Source organism: Penicillium diatomitis, assembly GCF_028827545.1.
Source record: "Penicillium diatomitis strain IBT 30728 chromosome Unknown utg000009l_segment0_segment0, whole genome shotgun sequence".
Lineage (NCBI taxonomy): Eukaryota > Fungi > Ascomycota > Eurotiomycetes > Eurotiales > Aspergillaceae > Penicillium > Penicillium diatomitis.
The window spans coordinates 817,724-830,580 of NW_026623181.1; the positions used below are offsets into that span (position 1 = coordinate 817,724).

The following is a 12,857-nucleotide window of genomic DNA, read 5'->3' on the forward strand; positions in this document are numbered from 1 at the left end:
TAGAGTTCGGCTGAGAAAGACCGGGTTTAATTTTTCTTTGAGAACGTTGCGGATGAACAATGACAACCGGAGAATGGAAGAACCAAGGGACGGACAAGAACCCGTACACTTGATGAGAAGGCGGGTGACTAGTCGGTCATTGTTTGGCCTCCTTCTTTTTTCTGCCCTTTTGAATGGGGGGCAAGGGGCTCCAGTCGATCTCCCGCGGCCATACCTCAGCCCCAAGTAACATTCTTATCGACTGGTCTTTCTTTCCTTTCGATCACACCTGGTGATGATCTCACAAGCGAGACCGACTGAAGGGTGTCTGCTTTGCTCTTTGTGCCGCAAGATGTTATTGTCAAGAGACACGGAGCTCTTCCATGTTCGAGAAACTGCGCTCTTTGATTTTGGGTCCCAGTTAAGTCTGCTCAGACCCCCTATATACTTGTGGCTCCCTTTCTCGAGATGGAGTCTCTCAGGAGGCCCATTCGCACGGTTGTCAAGAGTCCCAAATACTGACGTTGATATGGAGGTATCAGGTCAGGCCCGGCTTGCTGAATCAGGCACTCAGTCAACCGTGTTGCTGTGGAGTTGGAGTTCACTCTTCGCTTGTATAGTCTTATAAACCTTTGCCCTGATTAGGCAGTTCACCTTCATCGCCCGAATAAGAATACATGGAATCACTCATCCCATTCGATAGACTGTCGGTGACCTGAGAGGACACGGATTGAGGTAGTAGTAACAACCTTACAAAACCTCGCCATCTACTTTATGAACCGCCCAGCGTTTTTTAAGATAGGTCATAGGGCTTCACCCCCCCCCCCTCCGCTCCTTAACCTTGAGGTCTCGATGCCCTTCTAAAAACTCCGGAAAAACAATCCAAACCCAACCACAAAAAGCATCAGAACTCCCACCCAACCCCCTCCCAGCAAAAACAATCAGTTGCGCCGCCCAGGAATCCGTATCGTCAAGTCATAATCCCCAATCGCCTTCCTCATCTTTTCCAAGCTGCCCCCTTCTATCGCGACCAGATTCCCTTCCATTGGTACCACTGGTACAACCGACGACCGAGCGAGGCCTTTTCGCCCAAAGAGTCCTGGGATTGGCGTCGAATCTTGCGCTCTTCCTTTCGGATCTCCTTTTGCGTCTTGAAGCCTCGGGTTGCATGTGAATTACAGAAGCAGTGCATGTGTACCGTCTCGATGCTCACGCCCCGGCAATTATTGAGACGAAGGCCGGTGCAGGGGGTGTAGCCGGCGTCTTCTTCGCAGGAGCACCAGGCGAAGAGAGTGTAGTATTGACGGCACATGGTGGGGGTCGTTGGGTTTTCGATTGAGGTTCGACTTGGCCGTTGGAAAGGGGTTGGTAAGGAAGTATAGAGGAAGGGTTTGAGCGAGTAGCGCTGAAGCGCTCCAAGTCGTATAGTGTTGTCGTATCTCTGAACACAAGCGAATGTCTCCCCACCGAAGAGTCGTTTTGCAGACTTGTCGAGAAAGTCTGGTCTCGCCGAGGGATGGAGTTGTAGGACGGGTGATTAAATATTAATCAGACCAGCTGAAGGTAAGGTCATGGGCGTAGACCAGAGGAAGCGACAGACAGGCCAAAAGCGATCGAGCACCTTTCAAAGAATGTGCTGAGAAGGAATCAGGTCCGACGGGTGACTTTGGGTCGTGACTCTCGATCTAGGAAAAGAAAAAGAGTCGAGACGAGATCACGACGTCGCGGAGATCGAGAGGTTCATGTAAGATTTATGCATCTCAGAAGCCCAGACCTCAATGAAGAGCGCCTTTGGCAGATCCACGGTCAAAGACGAGTCTGACGTCAAAGATTAAGGTGGTCTAGGACACGGTGGGGTTGGAGATAACAATGGAGAAGAGAATTAAAAAAAAAAAACAAAGAAAAAGAAAAAAAAAACACAGATTGAATGAAAACCTAACCCTGTCAAGAATAAGGTAGGCGCTCTTCACGAACAAGCCAGAGGATACGCTCACAAGATTGGCCGGAGCCCAGAGTTGAGGCTGCTAAAACAGTCCACGTCGGGAGTGCATCACGACTGGCAGGAGCCTAAATCGGATCATGATTCATTCAGCCCGCTGAAATGGCAATCGGGGGTCTGGGCCCGAGTTCTGAATGACATCTAAGTGGACATGTCTCTACCGAGCTGATACACATTTACGCGCCGGGATCACGGCCACGAGCCAAGTCCTGCGAGGGTACCCGCTGTCGAGATCACGCAGAGTAGATCAGGTAGAATAGTAGAATAGTAGGTCAACGGGATAGGTAGGGTCTCAGTTAACCACCTCGGTTGGTCAGATCGGAACTTTCTTCCATCGGCCTCGCGCCTCGTTTCCACGGTACTTGGCAGGTACGATTCTGAAGGTTACATCCTTCGTATGCTGACGCGACCCAGCAACATTTGTAGATCGAGCGTGCCGCAGTGGCACCCATCTAGCGGGAGGGTCAACGACAGGGCCAGTTACATTATGGGAGAAAAGTCTAGACCGGGTCGAGAGGTGGTCGAAAACATGAATGTGTGGTAGACGCTTCTCACTTTCAGATTATAGCACTTTTGTACTACACTCCCTTGGACAAGTACTGTGCTCTGTCGTCCAGAAAATGGTCATGGACACGAAGGATTTCATACTCATCCTCTCCACTTCTATAGACCTTCCGGGCAACACGACCTGTCGCAAGCTCGGCAGGTGGATCCAACGCATCGATCCGCTTAAGCTTGCATTCAATGGTCGTTGAACAATAAGCACCTCTCTTTAGCTACTATATCGCCCGGGTAGTGGTTGTGGGTATATGGTCAACAAAAGACACACCCTTGAAACATCTTTCTCCAGAGATTTCGGATTTCAAGCGAAGCTAAGCCTTCTGAACGGGGGTATATGGCAACGTAAGAAGTTGCAGACACCGATCGAGACGAGTCTCATCCGAGAGAAACCATCCAGCGAATTGCCTGGCGAAAAGCTCAGGGCGACTATCACCGGAAGACCACTGCCCAAAGTTCGAACCAGGGCTGGGAGAAAGTTGGTACAGTTCCAGCACTTCACCACTTGCGTAGGTGAGTCGATCTGCAAGATCTAGCCCGATCTTCAATGACAGGTCCTTGGGGTCAGGCACACAGCGCGACCGGTGAGCCGAGTACAAAGTCGACTTTGCCTTGACGACTGTACTCAGACTGGTACCCACCCATGGGCCCAACAGTAGGGTACTGTAAGTGAGCGACTGTAGACCGTGTCTGATGCTACGGATTTTTCACCATTGGAAGTTAGTCTCCCCTTTCTCGGGAGAGCGCCTCAACGCGAGTCTTTTTCTCGACATGGATGCTGGCCGTAAGAGATCGTCCACCCGGGATGAATGGGCGATCGGTGGGTCACCCGCTGTCAGGGTTGCCGCCAGGAGCCGGAGTGGATGCTCGGCATCGTCTCAGTTGGCGCTGGCTGGGGACTCGACGGCAAACTCATGCAAGGTCCGTTATGGCGGTTGTGAGTGGCCAGAGAGTTGGCGATGAGCGGTACCATCCAGCGTGTGTAAGGTAGACTAAGGTCACACTGGGCCACAGGGGATCGTGGCGTGGATCAACTTTGCGACTACCGAGTAGGAACCTCAAGAAGGAGTAAATGGCCTACTCGGTGAGATCACCGTGTCAGACACTGTGAATGCTGGTCGCCGCAAACGGACAAAGACTGGACTGGACGGGGAAAAGTCGCAAGGAAGAGAGGTGATCGGAAATGCAACGGCAAATCGGCCTGTGGCTGGGGAGGAGTGTACAGTATGTGGCTGGGTCAGTGTATGTGGCACAGGGCTACCCGTTGCGTCATGTGACCATCCTCGGTTTCCCGCGGAGGTAGGTTGCCTGAGGCGGCTTTGGCGATCAGCAATGAGCTCACGCTACACAAGTTAATGATTATGGAGGACTTTACAGAGCTTCAACTTTAAATCCCTTCGACTTGCCCCGGACAACATAACACCTTCAATCCGCTGCCTTTTCTACCTGCAGTGAATGCACTCTGTCAAACCACCTAGCGACTACCATCAACATCGTCCACCACAATTGAACCCCACAACAATTCGATCATCCTCGACTCTATTCTCCCCTCCTCAAAGTCACCGACTGCCATGACCACTCCATCCAACAACGACAACAACAACAACACCTCCTCAACACCCAACATGGCCGCCACTCCCGCGCGCACCTCCACCCTCCTCACCAACCTCTCCGCCGTAACATCGCGCATCGCCACCGCAACATCCCACTCCCCGACCCCAACCAAATCCGTCCGTCTCGTCGCCGTCTCCAAGCTCAAGCCCGCCTCCGACGTCCTCGCCCTCCACCACTCCCCCGCCGCCCACTCCCACTTCGGCGAGAACTACCTGCAAGAACTGCTCGAGAAATCCCGCCTCCTCCCCCCCCCACCATCAACTGGCACTTCATCGGCGGCCTCCAGTCCAACAAATGCGTCACGCTTGCCCGCGACGTGCGCGGGCTCTGGGCCGTCGAAAGCGTCGACACCGCAAAGAAAGCAACCCTGCTCGATAAGGGCCGCGGCGAGCGCAAACCCGACGCCGAAGAAGTCGAGGCCAAAGCCGCGGCGTCCAAGGAGTCGGGTGTCGAGGAGGGACGGCTGCGCGTCTACGTGCAGGTGAATACCTCGGGCGAGGAGAACAAGGCCGGCGTGGAACCTGCCGAGGCTCCGGCGCTGGCGAAGCATATCCGGGAGAAGTGTCCCCGGCTCAAGCTGCAGGGGGTGATGACAATTGGTGCGATTGCGAGATCGCGGGCGACGACGCCGGAGACGGAGAATGAGGATTTTGTGTGTTTGCGCGAGACGAGGGATCGGATCGTGTCGGAGCTGGGCTTGACCGGGTCGGATGCTGAGTTGGAGCTCAGTATGGGGATGAGCTCGGACTTTGAGGGCGCGATTGCTTTGGGGAGTGATCAGGTTCGCGTGGGGACGACTATCTTTGGAGATAGGCCGCCCAAGTCTGAGGCCAAGGTGGTTTGAGAGAAGTAACGGTCTCCGGCTAGGCTTGCCCGTCACTATGATCATCCATGCGCATGGGAACCCTTGGCGCGAAGTTCCGCGGGCATGGCAGCAGCAGAGGGCCTTGTTTCGCCATTCGCGTATGGACAAGCACGAATCCTGTATTTACGAAGTCCTGTCTGTTGCGAGAAGGTTTGTGGAACACGACACCAATAAGCATGATCGACGATCCGGATGGACTCGACATATAAATATCACCTGTGAACACACAGGCATAGATCCTTCGTTCTAGAATTACACGGTCCATTTGAAACGACGCCCGCTCGCTTGATTCCGCGAGCCAAGCGCACACGTTCAGAAAAGAATTCACATGTACATATTTGCATCCAATATGCTTGACAAAATGCTGCCTTGTTGAGGCCAATGAGGTGGTACTTCCAATGCGCTTTCTCCTATCAGGTTCTAGTCGACAGTATCTCTTCTCAAGCCCTGAGACAACTTTTGTTCCATCTGTCGCGCCAGTCCTTGAGGTATCCCTTCCTTGGTGGCACGGACGGTCACCCGATACATCTGAGTTAAAATGTTCTGTATTAGCATCGTTGCTCAGAGAATAGACTCCGAAGGTGATTAATTTGCCAGCACCGACTCACCGATTTTTCGTAGTTAGGCTCCAATCTCAACAAACAGCCCGTCTTACCCCCCTCGAACTGGAACACTCCGCAACCGACAATATTCCGTGGGTTGGGGTCCACTCCATCCAGAATCTTCCAGGCAAAGCCCTCCACCGTCTTGCGAGTGTAGGACTCGTTGATCATCTTGTTCTTGCCACTTAGGCCAAAGGTTTTCTGCGACTCAAGAGGGCCGTCGCCGATTTGACGCCAACGCTTGAAAAAGTCCTCTGCAGATAGAGAAGATGGTTCCATGTACCGATGCATCAAGACCGGTAGCTGTAGGGTATATGCTTGCAGTGCTCCGGCTAGATATGAAATGCGAATGGTTGGGGCATCGGAGAAGGGACCGTGTGATACGCAGAATAGCGTCTGCTGAGTTTGTCCTGCTGCCGGCACGCTGGAATCAGGCAGGTTCTTGGTATCGATCTTCAGATTGGGAGCCGCAGGGTTCTCCACTGTCGTCGTGAGTGAATTGATCGCAAAAGAAGATTTATTGGAAATGTAGATCTTCACAACACCCATGTGGCCGCGATACTCTGAGCGCAACCCAACGTGAATCTGGGCATCTTCAAAGAGCACGCCCTCGTTCGAAAAGTAAAGTCGATTGTACCCAATCTCCCAGTCCGGGCTCAGATGAGCGGCACTGGCAAGATTAGGAGCAGGGGCCGTGGGTCCATTGCTAAAGTCCAGCCCAGCCAAGTCACCCGAGGCACTCGTAGCACTGGTGGGCGTGCTTCCACCGTTGGATGTTGAGCGGGTGCCGTTGACAATTGTGGTGAAACTGCGCTTGAGACCTGTTTGCTGTGCCAAGAGAATCTCTTGCTTGTCGGCGTTGGCATCCTTACCGCCCACCACCCACGTCTTCTTCTCGCTAGTACCGGCCGTCTTTTGATGAAGTCGGGAGAGAAGAATAGATGTCCTTTCAGAAAAGGGGGGCATTTCGTCGCAGACGGTACGAAGAAGATCGTCCGTAGGTAACGTGGCCAGTGAAAGGTATTCGAATGCCCGCTGCTGCAACTCCGAGTCAGGAGAGTGGCTGTAAAGGCGGAAGATTTGCAGAAGTTGGGGCTTGATTTCGGGGAAAAGGTTGACAAATTTGACAAAGGAAGAAAGGATCATAGCACGGGCATTGTCAGATCCGGTGAACATCTTCCCTTGCAGAGCCAGGAATTGCTCAATAGGACTTGAGCCAGCGTTATCGGCGATGAGGTGACCGAATTCTCCCAGCACGTAACAACCAATCTTCACCAAGCTCTCATGGCAGTCAGTTTTCAGATAACCGAGCAGGGTGTGGGCGGCATAGGCTTGTAGCTCCTCATTATTGGTCACAATCTGAATCACACGCTGCCAGACTTCTTCGTTGACGTGTTCGCCAGCCAGCGACAGAAGTTTCAGGGTCATGTCAATGTACCATTGCGCGTCCGTGGCATACTTCTCCGTCAGAATAGCCACCTTCAGAACCATTTCTTCACGAATGGCGTAGTCGGCGGTCTGAAGATAACGTAGCAGCTCGTTGACAATTGGACCTGCGTTGGTGGTGTCACACATGCTGTAAAGGAGATCCAAGCCCTTTCGACGGACACTGATATCTCTGTCGCGCAGAGAGCCCAAAATGATGTTCTGGTGCTTTTTGATGGGATCAAGCGTCTCTGCTCGAGCAGCAAAGTGAGTCAAGGCATCCAGGCCCAGGTAGCGAACATTCGTTTCTCGGGACTGGATATATTTGCCCAACCGAGCGGAGATCTGAAGCATCAATTTATGCTCCGAGTCGAGATGAATGAGGAGGTTAATTGCCTCGAAAAGAATTGCATTCTGAGCATTGTTTTGCTGAACGTTCTTCGGCGTTTCCATAGCAGACTGCATGATCTGCGCAAGAGATTCGCGAATGATTTCGCGGACATGGCTGTCCTGTGATGGAGGGTAGTATTGCAATAGTCGCAAGAACTTGACTTGGATCCAGGGACAGGGGACACGGTAATAAAGATAGTCGGGTGCGATATCGTTGTCAATCACGATGCGCTTTAATCTTTGAGCTGCCTTCACGTAGCAGCCCTTGTATTCTTCGGGGAGGTCTTGCGCCAATGCCATCACGAGCGAAGTGACAGACAGGGTCACACCCATATCGGGGTCGTCCATGATGGAGATTATTCGCTCCGCCCATTCGTTCCGCACGATGCCCGGATGCTTGCGGTAGAGTCGGAGTAATGTGAGAGCGGCCTTTTTCTTGACGAATGCTTTTGAGGTTCTGCGCTTTCGTTAAAATCCAATCATGTCTTCCACAGGAACCACAGCGAGCACTCACGGGGAAATGAGTAACCGGTGAACCTCCGTCGCCAAGGCTTCTCCCAGTTCCCGACCACCCACATTGGCGACAGCGTGCAGCGCCAAACAGTTGAACAGTTCATTATTGTCGAGCAGGTCCTTGCGTATACTGTTCACAACCAAATGCAGCAACTCATGCCCCTCGTGCAAGAATAGAGTTACCGCGAGGTAGCCGATTTGCTTCTCGGAGTATTTGTTCGAGGAGATCAAGTTGACCGCTTCCAGATGACCAAAATCCACATCGTATCCTTGAATATAAACGTAGAGTAGCTTGCACACGTATTTCTTCTTTTGATATCCGTTGAGATTGCCGGCCTTGAACTTTTGTCGAATGTTGGCCAACTCCTTATTTACTCGCTTCTCCTCCAATTCCCGCGCCCGCGCATTCCGCAGATCTGCGATGAATTGAACGAGACCTCGCATGGAAGACATGCTGTGTGGCCGGGAAAGAGTACTTCCTCCTTAATGTTGTGGAGTTGAGCGAATGCGCGCTTCCGTTCGAAGGTGTTTTAATGGCGTCGGAGATGTGGGGTTTGATGTACAGGGTTTCGCATGCCACGCGGGGACGACCTCAGGGGGTGGGAGTCAAAAGTTTGACGTCACAAAGTCATATCCCAGTGTCGTAGATGTGAGCACGGAGGTAAAGTGCCAGGACAGACGACGGAAAGGTGTGAGGAGCGCGATTGCGAAGATCAAAGGGAAGAGCGTTCCGGGCACGGAGCTCGGAGACAGGGGGGCTGTTGATCGCGGGTACAGCTGGAGTGGAGGCAGCTTAAGGGCTGTCAGCAATGCCGAATAAATAAGGCCACAAAGGCATTTTGGGGGATTTGACTTCTCACGCGCTTTCAAAGGACTAAGTCCTATGATTTGGACGACGAACCAAGTATTTTTCGAGTCTCAAAAGGACTTCCTCTGCACCATGTGTTGCGCTTGGTCTACAATCAAATAATGGTGTCGCTCGGCCTAGTACAGCAGCTCCGCTGTGGCTCGGGCGGAACAACATTAATTCGCTGTGGCGGTGCGGTTCGTGCTCGTGGTGTTCCCGTGTCACGGCTTGGCATTCTATTTGGGTCTGGATGATGTGCAATCCCATACCTCCATGACGGCGATAGGGCTTGTAAGCCTTGTGGTGGTTGGTTCATTTGATGACTGAATTAAAAAGAACAACCTGAGCTGCAAGCTTTCCCAGACAGCAACACCTGCAGATTCCATCAGTATCTCGTCGTATCCATGATGCGATCAGCTGTTCTTCTAAAGGGATATGAGAAGCTGGGCAGCGCATGCGTACTTTCAGGTCATCCGAAGACAGATGACCAAATTGATGAGTTATTCCAGAGCCCAATACTGTGTAAATCAAGCGACACCAATGACTCTACTTTTCTATTCTTATTCTTTCCTCCTGTAATCACCGAATATTCGGGGCAACGTACACTTCCTCGTGGGGGGTTGTAGCTCGAAATCTGCTCTGCGTACGTGTAGCATATGGAAGGGAACGATGCACCAAGTTTTCTATACACGCTTCCACAGACTACAGTGCAAAATTCAAAGTCGCACATATGACAGAAACTCGAATGCGATCGGAAAATACTTCACGTGCAATGGGTTTTTGAGGTTTCATTGATAAAGACCGGAGCAAGACTCTCGCAGTGATTCCGGTTCATTATTTAATAAAATAGTAGCATGATCCCCTGTAATACCGCCAAAACGCCAACCTTCCGATCTCAATCGGTCAAATGCAAATTAATAGCAAAGCCGTACGAGGCATGTGTCATGAATCCATAAAGAGTTTCTCAAGCACGAGTGGTGAAGTCCTGCTCCAACGCAGACTCGATGGCCTCGGCCTTCTCACAGGTGCAAGAAGCTAAACGATGCGTTGTCAGTATGGCCTCTTGACATGCATCCTCGAAGACGATCGAGTTGCCATATTAAAGCACTTACTGGCAGGACGAGTGCCGCAGGCACATTTCTCACCCTCGACGGGCTTGTTCTCGGTAGCCGCACGCTCACAAGTGCACTGACCAGCGGGACGAGAACCTAACCCTTGTGTTAATATCATAGCTTGAAATACCAGAGATCCCGCAGAAGGAAAGGGTAAAACGCACGGCATGAGCAGCGGGGACCGGAAAGGTTGTTCTCGGTAGAAGCCTTGTTGCAGGAACAGTGAAGAGCAGACTCCTTGCCGCAGGAGCACTTGGCTTGGGCAGCGCAGACACAGCCTCCGTCCTGGGAGGTCTTGCAGCAGGTAGTAGAAGGGTGGACCATGTTGACGGGTGTTGTGGTTTCGAGAAGCGGTTTTGCAGAGGAGAAAATCTGAGAGTTGGTGAGGTGACAAAGTGTCAGCTGGAAGATAGAGATTTGACTTGGGCGGTCGTTGCTTCAATGCAAATTTGCAATAGTGATGAGTCGATATTATAGATTCTAATCTAGCAGGGAAGCTACTGTCTTTATACTCGTCTGCATGCGTCACAGGCCCAGCGTGATGTGTCCTGATTAGTATTATAGTAGTCCTGATTGGCGGAAGACTCGAGGTCACGTGAGCTGCGGCTCATCATCGTCCAGCTGCTAATTGGTCTGCATGCCTCTTCCCCTTCGATGTCTGCTAATGGCCGTCTTCTAACTGGTTATACTTCGCATGATGACCATTATCCTTCTTCTGATTCGACATTGCCATCATAAGCAGCCCGGAGATGTTCTTTCAAGAAGTGGGTGCAGAGCCCCTGCAGGCGGGAATGCCTGTTGAGTAATTAATCGGACAAGGGCGAAAGAGAGCGAAAGAGAGCGAAAACGGGCAAGTCGAGGACACGGCAAGGATCGCAAGGTAGAGAAAGTCCTCAACTGCGTATACGACCAAAAGACATAATGTAAGTATAAGGTAGCTAAGTACCTACGTGGGTACTACTACCAGTACCCAGTCCCTAGGTACTCAAGTTACATGCCACATGGTACCTTATAAAGTTTAAGCTTAGTGCTGCCCGGTGGAGACGACTCAAAGTGATCGAACGTGTCAAAAATATGAAGAAATCTGAAGAACTTTTGCTTGCGAGAGTACATACAGTACAGTAGAGTCTTGACGATAGAAAAGTACTACTCTAACGGCACTTATGGGAGTTTGTCGGTGACAAGAATGAGCAGTGTGTATGATTGCCAGATTGACAAAGTGACGGTGTTCCACTTTGTTGCAATGCTTGTTCTCGGTGTCCGCTTCGATGTAACGTACGGTCGAAGAACAACACAATCACATAGTCGAATCGCAGGCAAGAAGACCAGATATTCTTGTCCTGCACGGCCGAGTCCGAGTCAAACACCACCAAATGCCCTTCTCAGCACCAATCCTCGAATCAAAGCCAACAAGTAGTGAGGATGCCTAGAGTGTCGTCTCTCACTTGCTTCGCTTAGTTGCTCAATTGCCCGGTTGCTGTAGTATTGGGGCTAAGGAAACAACGATGGCGCCCGGCTTATTGCCACGGCCGCTTCCCAACTTTCTCCCTCAGGCTGAAAGTGATCAACGAACGACGAAGCAAACGCTCTATTCGTTGAATGGCTCTAGCTGACTGCATGGCTTGTATTGTGCCCGGCCGAACCCCTCCTCCTTGGGCAAAAGGTATTTGAAGCGAAGAAATCACCTTGACCGAAAGCCTGTGAAAGTGCATTCTCACACGCTGCAGCGAATGACATACAGTTTGACCCTAGAGACTGAACTTTCGCAGTGACCACTATGAGTGAGCTGGGGGATGGCACGTTGACCGATAAACCCGTAAGGCCACTCTTCCATGTATGGCATGTATTTTATTTCTCAATGCAAGCTAATGTAGCAGAGAAAATAGCGTCTCTTCAGCCCACCTTTCCAAAAGAGTCATGAACTGCAACACAGATGGCCGATCTTTGCTCCTGTCTATGGAAGTCAGGACTCTGATTCTCAATCAATCGTGTCGGATACATTGCAGTTGGAGCTCAACACACCTGCCATCGACACCATCTACCAACATCTCTGGCTAGCTGGGCTACCCAAAGCTGCTCGCCCTCTTCATCGCCAAATTCTCCTGGGGCGGACTATTGTCATCACTGAAAACCCGAATGAACATCTTGTGTGGGTCGCAACTCGCATCTTTATCAAGCCGTTGCCGGAATGCATCTTATCCCACGACTTCTGGACAACAGAAGGGGCCGTGCTGCTACAACACCAGTCCTTACATCGATCAGCCTGTGGCTTACTCCTCTCATACTGCTGGCTCATTCGAGCTAAATCCGATTTGGGCATCGCCCAAAACAAAGGACTCGTTCCCAAGTCGATTACATGGGAGGAATGGGCCAGATTTGCAACCGACATTGTGACAAATGTCGAGTTAGATTCCCTCGATGCGGTCTCGAAGCGCTACCACTTCGGAGAACTTCGTCTGACACGACTCAACCTGATATATCGGGTCCTGAACATATTCTCGGCGCGTGTGAACAGACGAGTATTCATGTCAGAACCTTTGTGGACAAAAGCATTCTTGGAGCGCAATTTCGCCTGGATCTTTTCGGTGTTTGCGTTCGTTTCGATTGTGGCAGGTTCCATGCAGGTCGGTTTGGGGACTGACTTGTTGCATGGGGATGTGTCTTTTCAACGTGCCTCTGTTGTCTTTACGGCTGGAAGTCTTCTTGCCGTAGTTTTAATCATTCTGCTCGTAGGGGCTATCTGGGTGGGCTTGGCTGCTTATCACATCATTCGAGCAAAGGAAAATCTCAAAATTGTGAGAAAGAGGCGAACTGAAGGCCAGAACAGCCGCAACAGTGTGTGAAGCATTTGCAAGGTTTATGCAGATATGAGGCATGTTACAAATGAAGAGATATCTAAATTAAATACTACGTACATGGAGTCAACGAAGCACAAAGCGAACAGATCAAGTAA

At 51.3% G+C, this 12,857-nt stretch overlaps 5 protein-coding genes across 5 annotated transcripts; 2 read left to right on the forward strand and 3 right to left on the reverse strand.

The window, feature by feature from the left end:
- Positions 1 to 1,000: 1,000 nt before the first annotated feature.
- On the reverse strand, positions 1,001 to 1,291 carry N7539_006805 (uncharacterized protein; the record flags this gene model as incomplete). Its single annotated transcript, XM_056936406.1, has 1 exon — positions 1,001 to 1,291. One exon carries the CDS (start codon positions 1,289 to 1,291, stop codon positions 1,001 to 1,003), a length of 291 nt encoding a protein of 96 aa, XP_056788341.1.
- A 2,816-nt stretch (positions 1,292 to 4,107) lies between these two features.
- On the forward strand, positions 4,108 to 4,994 carry N7539_006806 (uncharacterized protein; the record flags this gene model as incomplete). The annotated part of the gene is made up of 2 exons (XM_056936407.1): positions 4,108 to 4,466; positions 4,493 to 4,994. 2 exons carry the CDS (start codon positions 4,108 to 4,110, stop codon positions 4,992 to 4,994), a joined length of 861 nt encoding a protein of 286 aa, XP_056788342.1.
- A 441-nt stretch (positions 4,995 to 5,435) lies between these two features.
- On the reverse strand, positions 5,436 to 8,398 carry N7539_006807 (AP-2 complex subunit alpha; the record flags this gene model as incomplete). The annotated part of the gene is made up of 3 exons (XM_056936408.1): positions 5,436 to 5,543; positions 5,624 to 7,889; positions 7,947 to 8,398. The coding sequence occupies 3 exons, from the start codon at positions 8,396 to 8,398 to the stop codon at positions 5,436 to 5,438; spliced, it is 2,826 nt and encodes a 941-aa protein (XP_056788343.1).
- A 1,358-nt stretch (positions 8,399 to 9,756) lies between these two features.
- Positions 9,757 to 10,228, reverse strand: N7539_006808 (putative copper resistance protein Crd2; the record flags this gene model as incomplete). The annotated part of the gene is made up of 3 exons (XM_056936409.1): positions 9,757 to 9,827; positions 9,905 to 10,000; positions 10,069 to 10,228. 3 exons carry the CDS (start codon positions 10,226 to 10,228, stop codon positions 9,757 to 9,759), a joined length of 327 nt encoding a protein of 108 aa, XP_056788344.1.
- Positions 10,229 to 11,681: 1,453 nt separating this feature from the next.
- N7539_006809 (uncharacterized protein) lies at positions 11,682 to 12,747 on the forward strand (the record flags this gene model as incomplete). The annotated part of the gene is made up of 2 exons (XM_056936410.1): positions 11,682 to 11,720; positions 11,791 to 12,747. 2 exons carry the CDS (start codon positions 11,682 to 11,684, stop codon positions 12,745 to 12,747), a joined length of 996 nt encoding a protein of 331 aa, XP_056788345.1.
- Between the last annotated feature and the right edge of the window lie 110 nt (positions 12,748 to 12,857).